At 45.5% G+C, this 21,640-nt stretch overlaps 1 protein-coding gene across 2 annotated transcripts in view; it reads left to right on the top strand.

Annotated features, from left to right (window-relative positions):
• The window catches only part of ndufc1 (NADH:ubiquinone oxidoreductase subunit C1), a 19,037-nt gene extending 4,477 nt beyond the window's left edge, over positions 1-14,560 (top strand). Inside the window, exons 2-4 of one of the 2 annotated variants that reach the window (XM_055643498.1) lie at positions 3,768-3,871; positions 7,212-7,292; positions 14,325-14,560. In XM_055643498.1, coding sequence (XP_055499473.1) covers positions 3,768-3,871; positions 7,212-7,271 — 164 coding nt within the window. In that variant the 3' untranslated portion in view covers positions 7,272-7,292; positions 14,325-14,560. Of the gene's footprint in view, positions 1-3,767; positions 3,872-7,211; positions 7,293-13,952 lie in introns of both variants that reach the window. The other variant, XM_055643491.1, reaches the window with a different exon arrangement.
• Positions 14,561-21,640: the final 7,080 nt, after the last annotated feature.

The following is a 21,640-nucleotide window of genomic DNA, read 5'->3' as shown; positions in this document are numbered from 1 at the left end:
CAAGGAGTAGGAGTGAAGAACCGATGCGAGAAAAAAAAAGACGGAAGAGAGTGCATGCAGTAAACAGTAGTGAGAGAGGAATGGATCTCCAGACTTAATAAGAAGAGAGGAAGAGCAGGAGCTCAAGAGAGCGCGGTAGAGACAGAATTGTAGAAGAAGACTAGAGCACAATGAGAATCAGGTCTAGGAGGGTGAGAGTTCTCAGCAGAGCAGGCAGGAAAGATAGTAAGAAATCGATAGGTCAGGAGAGGAGGATGAAGAGGAAGAGTCGATAGCCGAGAGGGTGACAGATGTAGAAGACAGGGCCGAAGCTAAGGAGAATAGAAAAAGGCATCAAGAGGATCAGGGGCTAGGAGGCCAGGTCGAACAGAATTAGTAGGGGATGAGAGCATAGGCTCAGAGAGCGATATCTCGGCTCACAAGAGAGAATGCGGAAGCATCTCATAGATGTCAGAGATGTCATAGGGGGATGAGATGGGAGGATGTGATTTAGCAGAATAGAGAGAGCAGAGACTTAGAGGGAGCATTAGAAAGATATGTCCCGCAGATTCACCATGCAAGGGAGATATGAGAGCTATTAGGACACTAAGTATATCTAGGTCATGTGATAAGAACCCTAGGAGAGATCTAGCGAAGCATTAGCGAAGGCTCGGCATACGAAGCCTCCATAAAAAAAAAAAGAGAGCGTATCTACATATCATTCTGAATTGCGCACTGAACACACCACCACCCAGAAAAAGATTTCCAGTAGGAAAACCTAACCTAAATTGTTAGCCCCCCCTCTCCAGAGCTAGCATCGCACTCTGCGAATTGCGCTTCTAAGCTGTTCAGCTAGGTTCCCAAAAAGCCTCTCAAGGAGCGATGCATGCCTTTCTCATATATCAGAGCTCAGTGACAATGTCCCCATCGCAAAAACTTAAAAAACATTAGAGCCACAGCTGAGTCCTTCTATATAAGCTTTCGCTTATTGTATCAGAGGCATGATTAAGAATCTCCTCAATGGGCTCAGTCCTCATAGTCAGTCCGCATACGTGAGTGCTGAATCCTAGGTCCAGGAGTTAGGAGATGAGTTTGTATGTGATTATGGTGTTGAAGGCGATGCTGCAGTCAATTAAACAGGAATCTAACGTAGGAGTCCTTGTTAAGGTGTTCCATAGATGAGTTTAAGGCTTGGGAGATGGTGTCTGCAGTGGACCTGTACGACGGATGGTAAGCAAACTGCATTGGAGCAAGGCTGGCTGGGAAGCTGGAGTTAATGTAAGCTATCACCAGTCACTCGCATCATTTTATAATGGTGGATGTCGAGCAACGGGACAGTAGACATTAACGCACGTGGCCTTGCTTTTCTTTGGCACCTGGATGATAGTGGTCATCTTGAAGCACCTGGATGATAGTGGTCATCTTGAAGCACCTGGATGATAGTGGTCATCTTGAAGCAGGCGAGGTCCTCAGAACGGTGTAATGAGAGGTTAAAGGTATCTGTGAATACCTCTGCTAGCTGATCTGCACAGGTCCTAAGGACGAGGCGAGAAACTCCATCCCTACCACTTGCTTTCCGTTGATTCATTCTCGGGAGGGCCGATGTTTCATCTGCCACAGTAACATACGTGAGACTGGCAGGGTGGGTGACATTTCTTAACCACCTTTCTGTTCAAATTTGCTGTAGAATACATTGAGTTAATTGGGGAGAGACTCATTATTGCTGGCGATATTGCTGTCTTTGCTTTGTAGCCTGTCACAGCATGCATGCCTTGCCACAATCTACAGATATCCATGTCATGGTCTTGGGCCTTCAGCTCGGTCTGGAATTCCCTCCTGGCATTCCTAATGGCTCTGCGAAGGCTGTTGATAGATTTATTGTGCCGCTAGGGATCACTTGACTTGAATGCTGCAGTGGTGTTGAAGGTGATGCTACAGCCAATTAAACAGGAATCTAACGAGTCAACCAACTGGGAGTTGAGCTTGGGGGTCATCCATAGTTTCTTGTCGGGGAATACAGGTATTAACGCCTTTGGTACACATCCTCGACACGCATGAAGTTTGCAACAATAGTGACAAAATTCATTTAGATTAGCTGCAGGTTCCTTGAATACAGACTAGTCCACTGACTCAAAGCAGTTGTGAAGGATTTCATCTGTTTCCTCAGACGAGCACTGCATGACTTTCTACATCGGATCATCCCACTTTAGTTTCTGCTCGTAATCAGAGGAGTAGAAATACAGCCATGTGATCAGATTACTTTAGGAGCGCACTAACCAATGTTTTTTCTAACAGAGTTCTCCTTGTCTTTATTGCTTATTTACTAACACTGGCTCTTTATTTGCAACTAACACAGATTCTCAGTGGATGTTGCATGAATGGTTTCAATGCAAGGTTGAAAGATGTCCAGCATTTGATCAATGCGCATCCTTAAGGCTGCTGAATTAATTCAATTTTTATTCTCTAATGACATTTACACTCTCGCCCTGTTCTGCAATCTTGGCCGCCTTTATTCTAGTTCTCCACACCACTGCGTGCAAGCCTTTTGTTTCTTTAGATGATATGTTAACTATCCAAATATGTTTTCTACCTGTTCTGTAGTACTTAATTCTGTTGCACTTGCTGGCCTGCTACTTAATCTGTTCAAGTTCTAAGGTTTGTAAACAGATACTGCATAATGTAATTTTTTGGTAATATCTGGATTGACAATTGGAATGCTGGCTTCACAAGGCTTTAAAGGAAACCAGTGAAAGGAGACAAATCCAAGAGATAGATTATGGGGTGGGTACACCTGGAATCCTAATGTTTGTGAGAGAAGGTAAAGATTTGATGGAGTCTGAAGCCATTGGAAATAAGGATTGAGATTGAAGGTGAACAAGGATGTGTATTTTAAAAAGAAAACACAAGTTTGAATTATTTGACATTTCCTCACAAAGATTATACAAGAGAGTTTAAAAAAAAGTCTTGTATGTTCCTGGTTTTCATATTTAAGGGCCATTCAAATAGATCTGCAAATGAAATGTAGGGCATAAAGGAATTTTTAATAATTCATAGTAGCCAATTTCTGCTTGAACCTTTCCATTACTTCCCTTGTGGAATCTTCCCTTGTGGAATATAAATCAATGTGTTGGCCAGCTGTGAATTATTTTCTGAAGTCATGTCCTCTTGTTTGAATCTTCCCTATTCTCAAAGGGAAAAGATGATCCACAGCAACTCTGTCTATCCCTCTCATCATTTTAAAGACCTCTATCAAGTCCCCCCCTTAACCTTCTGCTCTCCAGAGAATAAAGACCTAACTTATTCAACCTTTCTCTGTAACTAAGTTGTTGAAACCCAGGCAACATTCTAGTAAATCTCCTCTGTACTCTCTCTCTTTTGTTGATATCCTTCCTATAATTGGGCGACCAAAATTGTACACCATACTCCAGATTTGGTCTCACCAATGCCTTGTACAATTTTAACATTACATCCCAGCTTCTATACTTAAATGTTTTCTTTCTTGAAAATTGAAACACATGTTGAGCTGTGAATTCATATTCCTTTTCCAAGTTATCTGACTTTTATGAGTCGGCTGTGAATGTATTCAACCTTGAAGGGATTGTGGCTTAATGTCTTCAAGTGCATTCTTCACAATAAGATCAATGGACAGAAGCTGAGGTTGGAAAATGGCTAGCTTAATTTTTTCTGAACTCTGATGGATGCATTTTGTTGTATGAGGTTCATAGTAACAATGTAAAATTGATGTTATTTCATGCTAGAAAGCAATTAAATGCCCTTTTTATTTTCAGTACTGACTCGATCTGTTTTCACTGCAAGGAAACCTGACTACACAAATCCAAACTGGATACGAGTTGGCTTAGCCTTTGGAAGCACAATAGCACTCTGGACTCTGGTAAGCAATACTGTAGAAGTAAATAATTTAAAAAATACAGTATCATACATTATAGCCCAGGTGAAGAGTTAAGATGAAAAGATAGAATAATATTTTACAGCAGCATTACAACAAAGGATTTTAACTTGAAAAATACTGTGTTGCATCAGTAGCTCTTTTTGTAAAATATAAAATGTAACTTTACACTGGAGGCCTGGTCCCCCAACGCATGAACTAAAATTGTCATTAACTAAATATTTTGAAAATCAAAGCTTCTCCTACACAATCACTTTATACCTACTGACTCATCCCTATTTTGCTGACCTGTCTTCAGCAGAACCATAGGCAGATACCACATGTGATAAAATAAAAGCATGCAAAGCACCAGAAGCAGCCATCTGCAGCAGAACTAAGAAATCCAATCGCCAACTCATTACATTCAACTTCCACAGTCCTACTACATCTTTGCATGAATGGCAATGGACAATTAAACAAACTTAACTGAAGGAGCTTTGAGCATTACCACCCTCTATGATAATGCACTCATTTTTAAGGACACATAGACATGGGCAATAAATTATGCCATATTTGGTGAATTAATAAATAAAATGTGGTGTGACATACTTTTTGACATCTGTTGTCATTCAAAATTATTTTTTATATAATACTTGAAATATTTGCAATTGCATAACGAGTAAGTAATTTTGTTTAGAGCTGCCTGGAAAACAATGTTTAAATAGATAACCAGCATGTTAGAAGTAAGAGCGAGTGTAGGCTTGTATTGTCCTCTGGTATACTACTGGCCAATCTAATAGTCACATGGAGAGTCTATCTTGAAGCCTTCTACAATTAAAGTTCCCCTGAATTTAATACATGAAGCACATCTGTTTCTGTCAGTGCGTAAGATTATCCTCCGAGCACTTCATTGCTATTTCTCTATGTAGAGACATGAAAGCCAGTATGTTGTTTTGAGATTATTAAATAGATCTTCCTGGATTGTTTTAGTACAATATCCCCAAGCAGGGTGGTGTTATAATCAACAATATATTAGTGTGCTGGAAATCCTGCCTATTCTCCACAGTGGTCATTTCCTTCAGGCAAAACTGATATTCATTGAGGAAATTACAATTTCTGAGATGAATTCATAAATGTGATCTGGTACAGATAACGGGCAGTTTTCTCAATCATGTCAGGGATAGGAAATGATTGTAAAATTTAAAAAGTGCATTTAGATTGGGGTCTTGCTGTGAATAAGTTGAAGAAAGCTGATAGCTTAGTTTGGGTCATGTGTGCTTGACAATGATGATGTTCATCAATATAATATTGCATGGTCACTGCCCATATGATTTTTAAATTAATAGGCTATTAATATTTTAAATTAAATAAAAAAATGTCAGAACATTATGAAGACTCTACAGCTTGTACCATTCAACAATTAAGTCAATTTTCTGGCCTCGATCAATTTGAATGGTCCTCCTACATTTTTTACTTGTTTTTAATCTCTTTTTACTTCTATCCCAATGCATGCCCTGTATAACTTTCACTATGCTTGCAATTACTATAATTGAACTGTAGTTTATCACCAGTAACCCTTTCCAATCTAACCCTATGAGTTGATAGGATGGATTTCCAAAAGCATCATTTTTTTCTAAATGTTCTAAGCATGGGGAAGTAATGGGGATATCAGGTAGATTTTATCTGAAATAGTCTTACCTGACCTTGAATTCATGAACATTGTGGAAACCAGTGATTCGTTTAAAAAAAATAATTGACCCATGTTTTTGAGAGACTGGTGCAGAGGGCAGGGATTCAAGTTTCTGGATCATTGGGACCTCTTTTGGGGAAGGTGTGACCTGTACAAAAAGGACGGGTTGCACTTGAACCCGAGGGGGACCAATATAACCATATAACAATTACAGCACGGAAACAGGCCATCTCGGCCCTACAAGTCGTTGCCGAACACTTATTTTTTCCTAGTCCCATCTACCTGCACTCATATAACCATATAACAATTACACCACGGAAACAGGCCATCTCGGCCCTACAAGTCCGTGCCGAACAACTTTTTCCCCTTAGTCCCACCTGCCTGCACTCGTACCATAACCCTCCATTCCCTTCTCATCCATATGCCTATCCAATTTATTTTTAAATGATACCAACGAACCAGCCTCCACCACTTCCACTGGAAGCTCATTCCACACCGCTACCACTCTCTGAGTAAAGAAGTTCCTCCTCATGTTACCTCTAAACTTCTGTCCCTTAATTCTGAAGTCATGTCCTCTTGTTTGAATCTTCCCTATTCTCAAAGGGAAAAGCTGATCCACATCAACTCTGTCTATCCCTCTCATCATTTTAAATACCTCTATCAAGTCCCCCCTTAACCTTCTGCGCTCCAGCGAATAAAGACCTAACTTATTCAACCTTTCTCTGTAACTTAGTTGTTGAAACCCAGGCAACATTCTAGTAAATCTCCTCTGTACTCTCTCTATTTTGTTGACATCCTTCCTATAATTGGGTGACCAAAATTGTACACCATACTCCAGATTTGGTCTCACCAATGCCTTGTACAATTTTAATATTACATCCCATTACATCCACTCATACCATAACCCTCCATTCCTTTCCCATCCATATACCTATCCAATTTATTTTTAATAATAAAATCCTTTCGCACCTCCTATTTATAATAAATATTTTAATGATAAAATAGCTGCTGCACCCGCTGAGTTTCTCCAGCTTTTTTGTGTACCTTCGATTTTCCAGCATCTGCAGTTCCTTCTTGAATAAGATGTTACAGCAGTGCTTTGGCAGGATAGAACCAAGAGTTGAGATGTTTGATTGGAGAAATGGTAACTTGGAGGAGGTGCGAAAGGATTTAAAAGGAGTGAATTGGGACATTTTGTTTTATGGGAAGGATGTAGAAGAGAAATGGAGGACATTTAAAGGTTAAAGCTGAAGTTTAAATATGGTTCTACATCTAGTAACATTGTCCAGCAGAGACCACTGAATGTTGCTTGGATTTGATGATTTGCTTTATTTTTCATCTTTAGTCCTGAGCATTGAAGCAAATTTCTGTAGCAGAATTTGAATAATATGGAGATCGGAGATTGTCGTTGGGTTTCTTCTCTATCTGCTTCATTGTCATAATTTGTTGTAGTTATTCATTGCAATCATAAATTGTGAAGGTGACCAAACAAACAGTTGAAAGTGTCATTATATGTCTCCAGGAAGTAAAGGTTATTTATGACACTCCCTGCTGAATTATTCATTGGTGATCAAATAAATCAACTGTGTACTGCAGGTATAATAAAATGCTCACAGATGTACTATTTATTGTGCACTTATTCTGTTAAATGTTCAGCTCTTCAAGCAACATGATCAGGATGTTCAAGCATACAAAACACACCATGACATCAAATAACTGTCTGCCATTGTACAATGAGTAAGGATAATTTTAATGTTATTTTATAATTAGAATAGTACATCAACAATGTACAAATATCATTATTGTTTAAGAAGTTACTTTGATCTATCTAGTACCAAGGACACCATGATCAAATCGCCATGTTGCATCTTTCATTGTGGCTCTGATATTAGTTGTTATTGTTTGGTGCTCTGCCTCTTTAGACGTGTTATCATTACTCTCCTCCATAGAATAAAACCTCCTTCAAACCCATTGTCCTTGCAAAGCAGAACTACTTCTCCAACCTTTTACATCTCCAGAGTCCTTGAATGTGCTATTGGTTAATAAAGTTTGCTCATCTCTCCCAGAGCTCCATAATTAAATCTGCATGATCAGATTTTGTCCCTGCCAATATTACAAGCTATCTCTCCCATGTTCTCAACTAGTCTGCATCCTTTGTGGGTGGCCTTCTCATTCATCCCTCCCGTCATTTAATTGATTTGCCATTATCTCATTGGGTGAAATTGCATATATGTAATTCCTTGTGTCTTAACTGAACTGATATTAGCTATTCTTCTTGCTGCTGCATCTATTCCATTAATATTCCCAAGGATGTTCCCTTTGCCTCACCTATCTTGCTCAGTGGTTGCTCAGACATTATCTGAAAAGAATGTCATTGTCCATGTCAAAATGCAAAGTGTTGAAGGTACTCAGCACGTCAGGCAGCATCTAGAGGGGGAATGGACAGACAAAAGTTTTGAGACGGGACCCTTCCGTCTGCTTAACCCGAAAAAGGGTGCTGACATGAAACATCGCCATTCCCTCCGTACACGCTGCCTGACCTGTTGAGTTCCTGCAGCACTTTTTGTTTTGCTCAAGATTCCAGCATCTGCAGTTCTTCGTGCAGTCATACTCCACATCAAAGGTATCAAAGGTATTTTATTAGTCACATTCACATACACCCAGGTGTAGTGAAGTGAAATGCTTTTTGCCATTTTGCAGCACACAAAAAAAGAATACAGACATAACACCAATGAGGGTCTAAAACACATAGAACATCCCCCCACAATGGCTCCCACCATGAGGGAAGGCACAAAGTCCAGTCCCCGACCCCAGTTCACACATAGTCGGGCCCATTGAGGCCTCCACAGTTGCCTCTACGGAGGCCCGATGTTCCAGGCCGTTCTCACCGGGTGATGTCGGGAGACCTGGGAACCCTGGAACGGCCGCTTCCGCACTGGAGGCCGCGGCTTCCGAAGCCAACAAGGCTGCGCCGGTTGGAGCTCCACAACTGGCGATCTCATCTAGAGATCCCAGGCTCCCGATGTTAAGTTCAGCGCCGCCGCCCGCAGCTGGTCGCTCCACAGTCATGCAGCTCCACGATGTTTTACCCGGCGGTCTCAGCTCCAGCGCGGCGACCCAGGCAAGGCATTGTCCCCCCGCTCCGCGATAGCGCTCCAGCGCTGTGCCGCCGCCGAAGCCAAGGTTCTGGGCGGTCCCCGACAGGAAACGCCGCTCCAGGCCCGCTGGTAGGCCGCGAGGATGAGTCGAAGCTGCAACCCGGAGAAAAGCCGCCTCTCCGACCAGGTAGGGACCCTGAAAGGTAGCCTGACATACAGCATGGAATTACCATCTGTCTCTCAACATTACTTTTCTCGCTCCTCCACTAGCTCTAAATTATCCAAATGCATTTGACATGCAGCACTGGGTGAACGGGAATCAAGGGGTGAGAGAGATGGGAGGACAGAGAGAGGGGAGGAGAGAGAGAGAGAGAGAGAGAGAGAGGGGCTGAGAGGGGGGAGGGAGGGAAGGGGGGAGAGGGAGGGTAAGGAAGGGAGAGAGGTGGGGGGGAAGGGAGGGTGGGCGCAAGGGAAGGGGATAGAGGAAGGAGGATTAGGGGAAGGAGGGCTAGGGGAAGGAGGGCGGGGAGGGCAGCGGGGTGGGGGAGAGAAAGGGGGGGGAGGGGGGGGAGAGAGAGAGGAGAGAGGAGAGAGGGGAGAGAGAGATAGGCGGAGAGAAAGAGCGAAATGCAATCTTGCGTCACGCGTTCTGAATGTTCTGGAAATGAAGCAGGAGCGTCCCATGCACGAAAGCCGTCGGCAGCTCCATGGAATTCAGGAGAGCAGCCTGCCGCGTCACACACACACTAAACCACCCCCCATCTCTCCCCCCCCCCCCCCTAAAACCACCCCCTCCTCTCCTCCCCCCCCTCTAACCCCCCCTCCTCTCTCCCCCCCCCCAGCTAAACCCTCCCCCCCCTGCTCCCCCCCCTCTCCCCCCCCTCTCCCTCCTCCCCCCCTCTGACCACCCCCCTCTCCCCCCCCTCTGACCACCCCCTCTCCATCTCCCCCCCCCCTCTAACCACCCCCCCTCCCCACCCCCCACCCTCTAACCACCCCCCTCCTTTCCCCCACCCTCTAACAACCCCCCTCCTCTCCCCTCTAACCACCCTCCTCCTCTCACTTCCCCTCTAACCACCCCCCCTCTAACCACCCCCCGCCCACTCACCCTCTCTAATCACACCTCTCCTCTCTCCCCCTCTAACCACCCCCCCCCGTCCTCTTCCCCCCCCCCGGGAAGTCCTCTTCCCCCCCCTCTTCCTCTTCCCCCCGTCCTCTCCCCCCCTCCTCCCCCCCCTCCTTTACCCCCCCTCCTCTCCCCCACCCTCCTCCCCCCGAATTCACTCCGGCCCCCGCATATGGGGAGGGGGTGGGGAAAGAGGGTGGAGTAGGTGGGCGGGCGTGATGCTAAGTGAGCTTGCAGGCCAGGCGTACGCCGTCAAGACGCTGCGTACGCTGTCGAGATGCTGTGTACACCCTCAATGCGCTTGCAGGCCGACAGGCCGATGATGCGCTGGCAGAGCCGGGGGGGGAGGGGGAATGGAGGAGAGCAGGGAAAATCGCTAGTGAAATGTGAAAAATGGTGGCGTTTTTGGAGAAGAGGCGGGCGGCAGCAGCCATTATGGTGGCTGGCCAGCAGGAGGCGAAAAAATGAGTGAGTGGGGGGAAGGATTTTATTAAAAATGTGTACAGAAAAATGTTTGCGGGGAGGGGGGGAAGCTGCGGGGGCGGCATGCGGCATCTCACACACTAACCACCCCCATAATAACTACCCCCTTGATATTATATTAATATTATTAATTAGATCCTTTTACCCCATAATCGCCCTATCCACTGACGCATAGCCCCCAACTCGCAGTCGCGTCTAGAGAGGCAGAGGGGGGTAGAGAGTGAGGGCCAAGAGAGAATGGGGAGGCAGACAGCGAGAGACGCAGAGTCAGAAGGGCAGGAGACGGAGAGACAGGGAGAGGGGGAGGGGTGAAGAGGGAGGGTGGGGGAGGGTAGGGGAGAGAGATGGGAGGACAACAAGGGGGTGGAAGGGAAGGGGGGAGATGCGGTGAGAAGAGAGGGGGAGAGGTGGGGGAAGGGAGGGGGTTTTAGGGGAGGGGAGGGGGGGAGAGAGGGAGGGGAACGAGAGGGGAAGAGAGAAGAGAGGGGGAGAGTGGGGTGGGAGGGAGGGAGCTAGAGGGGGGCGAGGGAGGCAGGGGAGGGAGACAGAACGGGGGCTAGAGAGAGAGAGAGTCACAAGGTCCATTTCAAAGCTCGCGTGCCTGCTCGGCAGATCTTTTCAAAGGAGCCTGGTTTGCATCTGCGATTGTGCGGCGGCTATGAACAGTCACCTCCGGATCTGCAGAACGCTTGTTCTTTCCAAAGATCCTATAGCCGCTTAACCGCTATGGGATCTTTTTTAGTTATTTCTGCGCAATTTGAACAACGGGGGTGGGAGGAGGTTTTGGAGCGGGCGGGCGTGGGGACACCGAGGCACACAGAGGGGCACAGAGGCATACAGAGAGGTGCACACAGAGAGTGGGCGGGCGGGCGTGATCCCGAGTGAGCCTGCGGGCCGGCAGTGAGGACGGCGAAAATAGCAGCGGGGGAGCAGCCGATCTGTGCCTTCCGCCAGCGTGACAGAGACACACACACACACACACACACACACACACACACACACACACACACACACACACACACACACACACACACACACACACACACACACACACACACACACACACACACACACACACACACTATAGATAGACTAGACCAAGTGCAGACCCGTTGGGTCTGTTCCCCCAAAGTGTGTTTGCGGGGGAGGGGGGAAGGGGGTGGGCGGCATGCGGTGTCACACACACTTACTACCCCCCTGCACACACTCTAACGACCCCCTTTGGGCCAGGTGCAAAGGCATTGTGAAAGGGAGGGAGGGGGAGAGTTCTCTCATGTCCCAATTTGACTCATGCAGAAGTTTGATTTTAGTTGAAACACGTGAAGGTTCCAATCTCCGTCACCTGTCCCATTGTGATGTCATATATGTAAATGAGATCCATTGTGATTGGACCTCTGAAGTGGCACTTTGGCTCATGCAGCAGTTTGATTTTAAATTTTTTTGATGTATTGTGAACAATTTTATTCAAAATCTGGGGAAATTGAGAGCCAAATCTAGAGATGGATTTCTGAAATCACGTAAAATCCGTACTGAAATATGTAAATATCTCTGCGTTTTTGCGTCTTGTCAACAAAATAGAGAGAGTACAGAGGAGATTTACTAGAATGTTGCCTGGGTTTCAGCAACTACGTTACAGAGAAAGGTTGAGCAAGTTAGGTCTTTATTCTTTGGAGCGCAGAAGGTTAAGGGGGGACTTGATAGAGGTCTTTAAAATTATGAGAGGGATAGACAGAGTTGATGTGGATAAGCTTTTCCCCATTGAGAGTAGGGAAGATTCAAACAAGAGGACATGATTTCAGAATTAAGGGACAGAAGTTTAGGGGTAATATTAGGGGGCACTTCTTTACGCAGAGAGTGGTGGCAGTGTGGAATGAGCTCCCGGTGGAAGTGGTGTAGGCAGGTTCATTGGTATCATTTAAAAATAAATTGGATAGGCATATGGATGAGAAGGGAATGGAGGGTTATGGTATGAGTGCAGGCAGATGGGACTAAGGGGAAAAAAAATTTGTTCGGCACGGACTTGTAGGGCCGAGGTGGCCTGTTTCCGTGCTGTAATTGTTATATGGTTATATGGTTATAAATGCATTACAAATAGTTAGGTTTAACTGAAGATTTGGGACCTATTCCTGCTGGTGTCTTAAGTTGAATCATGATCAATAGTCTCTACATTCAGATTCAAACTTTATTGTCATTGTGCAGTGTACAGTACAGAGACAACGAAAAGCAGTTAGCATCTCCCTAGAAGAGCGACAAAGAATATGAGCAATAAATAAATAAATATATTTACATGCATACAGTCATAGTAGTGCAATTATTTTTTCCTGGTGGAAGGAGTGTGGGGTGATTGTCAATCACCGAGGTACAGTGTTGAGTAATGTAACAGCCGCAGGGAAGAAGCTGTTCCTGGACCTGCTGGTCCGGCAACGGAGAGACCTGTACCGCCTCTCGGATGGTAGGAGGGTAAATAGTCTGTGGTTGGGGTGAGAGCACTCCTTGACGATGCTGAGCACCCTTCGCAGACAACGCTTGCTTTGGACAGACTCAATGTCCAAATGGAGTGAGGAACCGGTGATGCGTTGGGCAATTTTCACCACCCTCTGTAGTGCTTTCCGGTTGGAGACAGAGCAGTTGCCATACCATACTGTGATATAGTTGGTAAGGATGCTCTCGATGGTGCAGCGGTAGAAGTTCACCCGAATCTGAGGAGACAGATGGACCTTCTTTAGTCTCCTCAGGAATAAGAGACGCTGGTGAGCCTTCTTGACCAGAGTTGAGGTATTGTGGGTCCAGGAGAGGTCACCGGAGATGTTGACCCCCAGGAACCTGAAGCTGGAAACACGTTCCACCTCCGTCCCGTTAATGTGGATGGGGGTGTGCGCGCCGCCTCTAGACTTTCTGAAGTCTACAATGAGCTCCTTGGTCTTCTTGGAGTTAAGGGCCAGATTGTTGTCTGCGCACCATGCTGCTAGGAGCTGGACCTCCTCTCTATAGGCCGACTCATCGTTGTTGCTGATTAGTTCCATTTGACTCAGCTGGGAATCTGAACTGATATCATCACGTATCAACATCGCCTAAAAGTACTTCTGCATTATCAGTCTCAGTCCATCTGCTGATGAGAGCACCATCCATCATTTAGCTCACTATAAACTTGAACTCATCGAAAGATATAAACTCTCATTTAAGTCCTGTTCACACATCATTATCCATAAACCACATTGACTCATGGGTTTCAAAATCCTCCTTAAAATGTTCATCCCCATATTGTATGACAAGAAGAGGCCATACAGTGTTTGTGCTCATTCTGCCACTGAATTAAATAATGGGAGATCTATGTAATGTTCGTGTGCTTGCGATGAATATGCAGTCAGTTCTTGTTTGAATTAAGATGCAGGGAACTGTAAATGGTGGTTTACAAAAAAAAAGTGCTGGACTACCTCAGTGGATCAGGCAGCATCTGTTGAAGACATGGATTGGTGACATTTCATGTTCAAATTGAAGTCTCCCGAACCAAAACGTCACCTATCCACGTCCTCTCCAAATACTGCCTTACCAAATGAGCACTTTATTTATTTTATTGAATTAAGATCGACCAAATAGCATTTGGGATTTTTCCTTCCTTGTACCTTTTTTGTTTGATTTTCTTTCTTGCCTGATTTAACTCCTTTCACCCTTTGTTGTTGAATATTGCAGCTTATTAAATCCTGAACGCATTGGATTTGTTGTTTAGTACCTTGACTTCAGCACCTTGAGAAGGGGATCATGATTTAGTCTGGACGACAACTGACTGGACATACAAGAATTTAACCTAATCCTATCTTTGTGTGTTTCACATTTACTAACTTCACATTACTGCTCATTGTTTTAGTTTGATAATTCATCTATGCTGAAAGGTTTTCATGTCTTTGATTTACAATGAGAAATGAAATGGAGATTTAAATAAAAAAACACAATAGTAATGTTATGTGGGCCATGGCCACCTGTAATAGATCACTAAATGGTCATATCAGGTCTTTGATATAATTTTCCTTTTTAAAGTTGAAGGCATAAACTTTTTTCTTTCAGGAAATAATTAATTGAAGAAGTGCATGAGTGGTGCAAAATTAATCGGCAGAAAACCGACACCAACTATTCAAACGTAACAATCCGAATGATGATTCATTCTGTATTAAGTAGAAATTGTCTGTTTACTTCTGGTGTTCCTCACACATTATTAACATTAGAATAACTTATGAAAAATGAGGTTGCAGCCCTGTGTTGTAAAATGTGCCTGTGATAATTAAATGCAATAGAAGATCAAATTCAGTGTTATGCCTGGTTATTTCCATAAACAATTTGACAGATATATAGACAATAGGTGAAGGAGTAGGCCATTCGGCCCTTCAAGCCATTCAATGTGATCATGGCTGATCATCCACAATCAGTACCCCATCACTGCCTTCTCCCCATACCCCTTGATTCCGCTAGCCCTAAGAGCTCTATCTAACCCTTTTTTTTTAAATGCATCCAGTGAACCGGCCTCCACTGCCTTCTGAGGCAGAGAATTCCACAAATTCACAACTCTCTGTGAAAAAGTTTTTCCTCATCTCAGTTCTCAATGGCCTACCCCTTAATCTTAAACTGTAGCCCCTGGTTCTGCACTCCCTCAACATCGGGAACATGTTTCCTGCATCTAGCGTGTCCAATCCCTTAATAATTTTATATGTTTCTATAAGATACCTTCTCATCCTTCAAAAGTCAGTGAATACAAGCCCAGTTGTTCCATTCTTTCATCATATAGGCTGTGGGCCGAGGAGCTTTATTCCAGTGTTTTGTGACCCAAGTCACACAACTACATGAAATTTTCACATATTGTGTAAAAAAATTATATAAATCACTCCTGAAACTCGTCATGAACAAGACTGGCACATTTTCATTAAGTTAGAGAAAAAACGGAAACGTTTTGGGTATTTATAGTCCAATCAAAGCACGTTTAACATTGAGTTGTCTGCCAGTTGGCCAATCACACACTTTGTTTCAGGCTAGCACACAACATAGCTGAGAGGGCTTCACTGATGCCTGTTTTACTGGAGACTCCGATGAAAGATCTTTGCCGTGGAAACTTGAGGCAGGGTAAATTAATTTAGTGAGAAAAGCATTAAGAAGTCTGAAAAATGTGCAGCTTAGTGGATAGAAGTGGAAGAAAGTCTTGAAAGCAAAGTCACTGCTAAGGTGCTGGAGTCAAACTTTGTGAATCAACGAACTGAAAGGTAAGATCTAAAGTCAGAATTTATGAAAATTAATCTGTATGGACTTTTAATTTCAAAAACAGTTGCTTTCCAAAAGCCATAACCTCCCTGAACTCATACATGTATTGACTTCACAGCCAAACACCCGGACTTCCATCTATCCACCTACTGTAATTTGTACTGTAACTGCATATAAGAATCCTATTTATTCACTCTATTCATCCATTGTCTTTTTATAGATACGTATATAGCGTCGCAGAACTGTGCACCTTATCCCCCCCCCCCCTCTTTGTTTTTTGATTAATTACATGTCTGCACTGTAGGAGCTGCTTTTAATCTCATTGTACATGTGTATAGTGACAATAAAATGGCATTATTATTATTATTATTAATTAATTTAATTGCACCCTTTATAATGTGAAAAAATGAGATTTGGAGGCTGTACTCACTCACTCACTCACTCACTCACTCACTCACTCACGGTTGAGGGCCTAAACTATATGTATCAATAACACGGTAAATTAAACATTTTCACTAATGCCAGCTTGGGCCTATGTAGTGAAGCCGCGGCCTCAATTAAAAAGCGGCCGATTCGCAAACGCGGAGCCGCGGATCTTCTTGGCGGGGGGGGGGGGGGGGGGGGGGGGGGGGGGGGGGGGGGGGGGGGGGGGGGGGGGGGGGGGGTGTACATAGTGCCGTCCGTAGCGGCCGTTTCCAGGAAAACGGAGGAATATATCTATCTGAAATATATATTGGTATAATAATATATTATATGCCTGACCCGCTGAGTTACTCCAGAACTTTGTGTCTAATGTCCACAAATGAATCTCTCCAATGCAGTCATATATTATAGTGCAGTGACCAGAACTGCACACAATGTTCCAAGTGTTATTTATATCATGTTTTTAAAATAATGTATTATATTATTATACCTATATTACTATCTGGAATATATATAGGTATAATAATATATTATATTATTATACCTATATTACTATCTGGAATATATATAGGTATAATAATATATTATATTATTATACCTATATTACTATCTGGAATAGATATAGGTATTATCTATCTTCTATATTACTAAAACTCTGTTCTTGACCGGTTTTGGCTTTCTGTGCTGCGGTTTCCGAGAGAACGCCGCCACCTACGGCCGTCATTTTTGGCCACCTCGCTCAGAGACTTCCTCCACCGCGTGTGTGCCGAGGATTTTTCCTGTCGATGAAAATTGACAGAGATATTAATGTTTTTACAACATTCCCCATTCTCTTTGCTGCACCTGCTGGAGGGAGGGAGAGGGACTATAAAACCTGGAAGTGGTGTGCCTCAATCAGTCTCTGCAAGTGGTGTGCCTCAATCAGTCTCTGCATGTGGTGTGCCTCAATCAGAGCTTTGAATGACGCTGACAAATGTCTACAGCACTGTGAGTACCCTTAATTTAGTTTGAAAATGAAAATAGGGTTAGAAGTAAAAAAGCACTGCCTGCAAATAGTTGTTTGGGTTTGGGTTGTAGTAAAAAGGCACTCTCTCTCTACCCCTCCCCTCTCCTCCTCCCCCCCCCCCCCCCCCCCCCATCTCCTCTCCCCCCCCCCCCCCCCCTCCATCCTCCTCTCCCCCACTCCCTCTCCTCTCCTCTCCCCCCCTTCTCCTCCACTCCCTCCCTCCTCCCTCCCCCCCCTCTCCTCCCCCCCCTCTCCTCCCCCCCTCCCTTTCCCCCCCCCCCCCCCCCCCTCCCCCCCCCCCCTCCCCCCCCCCCTCTCCTCCCCCCCCCCTCCCCTTCCCTCCCCCCTCTCTTCCCCCCCCTCCCCCCTCTCCCCCCTTCCCCTCCCCCTCTCCTCCCCCCCCTCTCCTCCTCCCCTCCCTCTCCTCCCCCCTCTCTCCCCCCCCTCCCCCTCCCCCCCCCCCTCCTCCCCCCTCACCCCCCTACCCTCCACACCCCCCCTCCCCTCTCCGCCCCTCCCTCACCCCCCTCTCCTCCCCCCCTCTCATCCCCCCTCTCTCCCCCCTCCTCTCTCCCCCCCTCTCTCCTCCCCCCCCCTCTCCCCTCTCCCCCCTCCCCTCCCCCCACCCTCTCCCCCCCCCTCTCTCTCCCCCCTCCTCTCATCTCCCCCCCTCCTCTCTCCCCCCCTCTCCCCCTCTCTCCCCCTTCCCCTCCTCCCCTCTCTCTCTCTCCCCCCCTCTCTCCCCCCCCTCTCTCTCTCTCTCCTCTCTCTTTCTCTCCCTCTCTCTCCCCCCTCTCTCTCCCCCCCCTCTCTCTCTCCCCCCCTCTCTCTCCCCCCCCTCTCTCTCTCTCTCTCTCTCTCTCTCTCTCCCCCCCTCTCTCTCTCTCCCCCTCCCTCTCTCCCCCCCTCTCCCCCCCCCTCTCTCTCTCCCCCCCTCTCTCTCCCTCTCTCTCTCTCCCCCCCTCTCTCTCCCTCCTCTCCTCCCATATCTCCTCTCCCCCTCTCCCTCTCCCTCCCCCCTCCAGGATACCCATCTCTCTCCCTCCCCCCCTCTCTCTCCCCCCCTCTCTCTCCCCCCCTCTCCCCCCCCCCCCTCCTCCCCCCCCCCCTCTCTCCCCCCCTCTCTCCCCCCCTCTCTCTCTCTCTCCCCCCCTCTCTCTCCCCCCCCCTCTCTCTCCCCCCCTCTCTCTCTCCCCTCTCTCTCCCCCTCTACTCTCTCCCTCTCTCACTCCCCTCTCTCCCCCCTCCTCTCCCTCCCTCTCCCTCCCTCTCCCCCCCTCTCTCCCCTCTCCCTCTCCTCCCCTCTCTCCCCCTCCCCCTCTCTCTCCTCCCTTCTCTCCCCCTCTCTCCCTCCCTCTCTCCCCCCCCCTCTCTCTCTCCCCCTCCCCCCTCCTCCCCTCTATTAGCGTGAGTGTGGGGGGGGGGGTTGTTAGTGTGTGATGCTGCATGCCGCCTCCCCCCCCCCCACAACCGCACGTTGGGGGAACAGACCCAACGGGTCTGAACTTGGTCTAGTTATATTATATATATTATTGTATTATATACATTATTATATATATATATTATATTTTTATACCCATATTACTATCTGGAATATATATAGATATAATAATATATTATATAATATTATTATACCTAAATAAATCCTGAATGGGGAGGGAGAGGAGCCTGAGGTTGTGGTGCATATAGGTAAAAAAAGAGAAGAGGTCCTGAAAGAAGAATTTAGGGAGTTAGGTAGAGAGTTAAGGAGAAGGACTGGAAAGGTAACAATCTCAGGATTACTGCCTGTGCCACGCGACAGTGAGAGTAGGAATGGAGTGAGGTGGAGGATAAATGCGTGGATGAGGGACTGGTGCAGTGGGTATGGATTCAAGTTTCTGGATCATTGGGACCTCTTTTGGGGAAGGTGCGGCCTGTACAGAAAGGACGGGTTGCACTTGAACTCAAGGGGGACCAATATCCTGGCGGGGAGATTTGCAAAGGCTACTGGGGAGACTTTAAACTAGTATGGTTGGGGGGAGGGACTCAAATGGGGAAAGCTAGCAGTCAGTGTGTGAAGCAGGGGGCAGAGAATGGTAGCACTCTGACCCAAAATGTAGGGGAGAGAGAAGAAAAAGAAAATAATCAGAGAATAAGAGAGGGTGGGTTTCTTAAATGTGTATATTTTAATGCTAGGAGCATTGTAAGAAAAGTGGATGAACTTAGAGCCTCGATTGACACCTGGAAGTATGATGTTGTGGCGATCAGTGAAACATGGTTGCAGGAGGGCTGTGATTGGAAACTAAATATTCCAGGATTTTGTTGCTTCAGGTGTGATAGAATTGGAGGGGCAAGAGGTGGAGGTGTTGCATTGCTTATCAGGGAAGATATTACAGCAGTGCTTTGGCAGGATAGATTAGAGGGCTCGTCTAGGGAGGCTATTTGGGTGGAACTGAGAAATGGGAAAGGGGTAGCAACACTTATAGAGGTGTATTATAGACCGCCAAATGGGGAGCGAGAATTGGAAGAGCAAATATGTAAGGAGATTGCAGATATTAGTAGTAAGCACAAGGTAGTGATTGTGGGAGATTTCAATTTTCCACACATAGACTGGGAAACGCATTCTGTAAATTGGCTGTTGGTTACACAGAAAAGCTGGAGAAACTCAGCGGGTGCAGCAGCATCTATGGAGCGAAGGAAATAGGCAACGTTTCGGGCCGAAACACTGTAAATTGGCTGGATGGGTTGGACTTTGTAAAATGTGTGCAGGATAGTTTTTTGCAACAATACATAGAAGTACCTACTAGAGAAGGGGCGGTACTGGACCTCCTGTTAGGAAATGAGATGGGTCAGGTGGCAGAGGTATGCGTTGGGGAACAGTTCGGGTCCAGTGATCACAATACCATTAGTTTCAATATAATTATGGAGAGGGACAAAACTGGACCTAGGGTTGAGATTTTTGATTGGAGAAAGGCTAACTTTGAGGAGATGCGAAAGGATTTAAAAGGAGTAAATTGGGACAGTTTGTTTTATGGGAAAGATGTGGAAGAGAAATTGAGTACATTTAAAGGTGAAATTTTAAGAGTACAGAATCTTTATGTCCCTGTTCGGTTGAAAGGAAATCGTAAAAATTGTAAAGAGCCATGGTTTTCAAGGGAAATTGGACACTTAGTTCGGAAAAAGAGGGAGATCTACAATAATTATAGGCAGCATGGAGTAAATGAGGTGCTTGAGGAGTATAAAGAATGTAAAAAGAATCTTAAGAAAGAAATTAGAAAAGCTAAAAGAAGATATGAGGTTGCTTTGGCAAGTAAGGTAAAAGTAAATCCTAAGATAGGTGTGGTTGCGGGTAATGAAGTAGAGTTTCAAAGTTTACAGAGAGATTTATGCCAGTTGGAAGAGTGGGCTGAAAGATGGCAGATGGAGTTTAATGCTGATAAATGTGAGGTGCTACATCTTGGCAGGACAAATCAAAATAGGACGTACATGGTAAATGGTAGGGAATTGAAGAATGTAGGAGAACAGAGGGATCTGGGAATAACTGTGCACAGTTCCCTGAAAGTGGAATCTCATGTAGATAGGGTGGTAAAGAAAGCTTTTGGTGTGCTGGCCTTTATAAATCAGAGCATTGAGTATAGAAGTTGGGATGTAATGTTAAAATTGTACAAGGCATTGGGGAGGCCAATTCTGGAGTATGGTGTACAATTTTGGTCGCCTAATTATAGGAAGGATGTCAACAAAATAGAGAGAGTACAGAGGAGATTTACTAGAATGTTGCCTGGGTTTCAGCAACTAAGTTACAGAGAAAGGTTGAACAAGTTAGGGCTTTATTCTTTGGAGCGCAGAAGGTTAAGGGGGGACTTGATAGAGGTTTTTAAAATGATGAGAGGGATAGACAGAGTTGACGTGGAAAAGCTTTTCCCACTGAGAGTAGGGAAGATTCAAACAAGGGGACATGACATGAGAATTAAGGGACTGAAGTTTAGGGGTAACATGAGGGGGAACTTCTTTACTCAGAGTGGTAGCTGTGTGGAATGAGCTTCCAGTGAAGGTGGTGGAGGCAGGTTCGTTTTTATCATTTAAAAATAAATTCGATAGTTATATGGATGGGAAGGGAATGGAGGGTTATGGTCTGAGCGCAGGTATATGGGACTAGGGGAGATTATGTGTTCGGCACGGACTAGAAGGGTCGAGATGGCCTGTTTCCGTGCTGTAATTGTTATATGGTTATACCTACAGTGGCTTGCAAAAGTATTCATACCCCTTGAACTTTTCCACATTTTGTCACGTTACAACCACAAACGTAAATGTATTTTATTGGGATTTTATGTGATAGACCAACACAAAGTGGCGCATAATTGTTAAGTGGAAGGAAAATGATGCATGGTTTTCAAATTTTTTTACAAACAATAAACTGAAAAGTGTGGCGTGCAAAAGTATTCAGCCCCCGTGAGTCAATACTTTGTAGAACCACCTTTCGCTGCAAATACAGCTGCAAGTCTTTTGGGGTATGTAGAACCATGTAGGGGGTGCTGCACTGGCAGCAGCCTGTCGGCAGCGTGTCCGTTTTTTTTCAACTTTTTAAATTTTTTTAGTATGTTTAAAAGTCTGTTTTTAATGTTTCTTTGTGCGTTATGTGTGGGGGTGGTGTGGGGGGGGGGTGAGGGGGAAACCTTTTCGACCGCCTACTCCATGGAGAGGCGACTTTTTTCAGATCGCCTCCCCC

This window comes from Leucoraja erinacea, chromosome 1 (genome assembly GCF_028641065.1).
Source record: "Leucoraja erinacea ecotype New England chromosome 1, Leri_hhj_1, whole genome shotgun sequence".
Classification (NCBI taxonomy): Eukaryota; Metazoa; Chordata; class Chondrichthyes; order Rajiformes; family Rajidae; genus Leucoraja; species Leucoraja erinaceus.
This window is presented reverse-complemented; position numbering and strand designations above follow the sequence as displayed.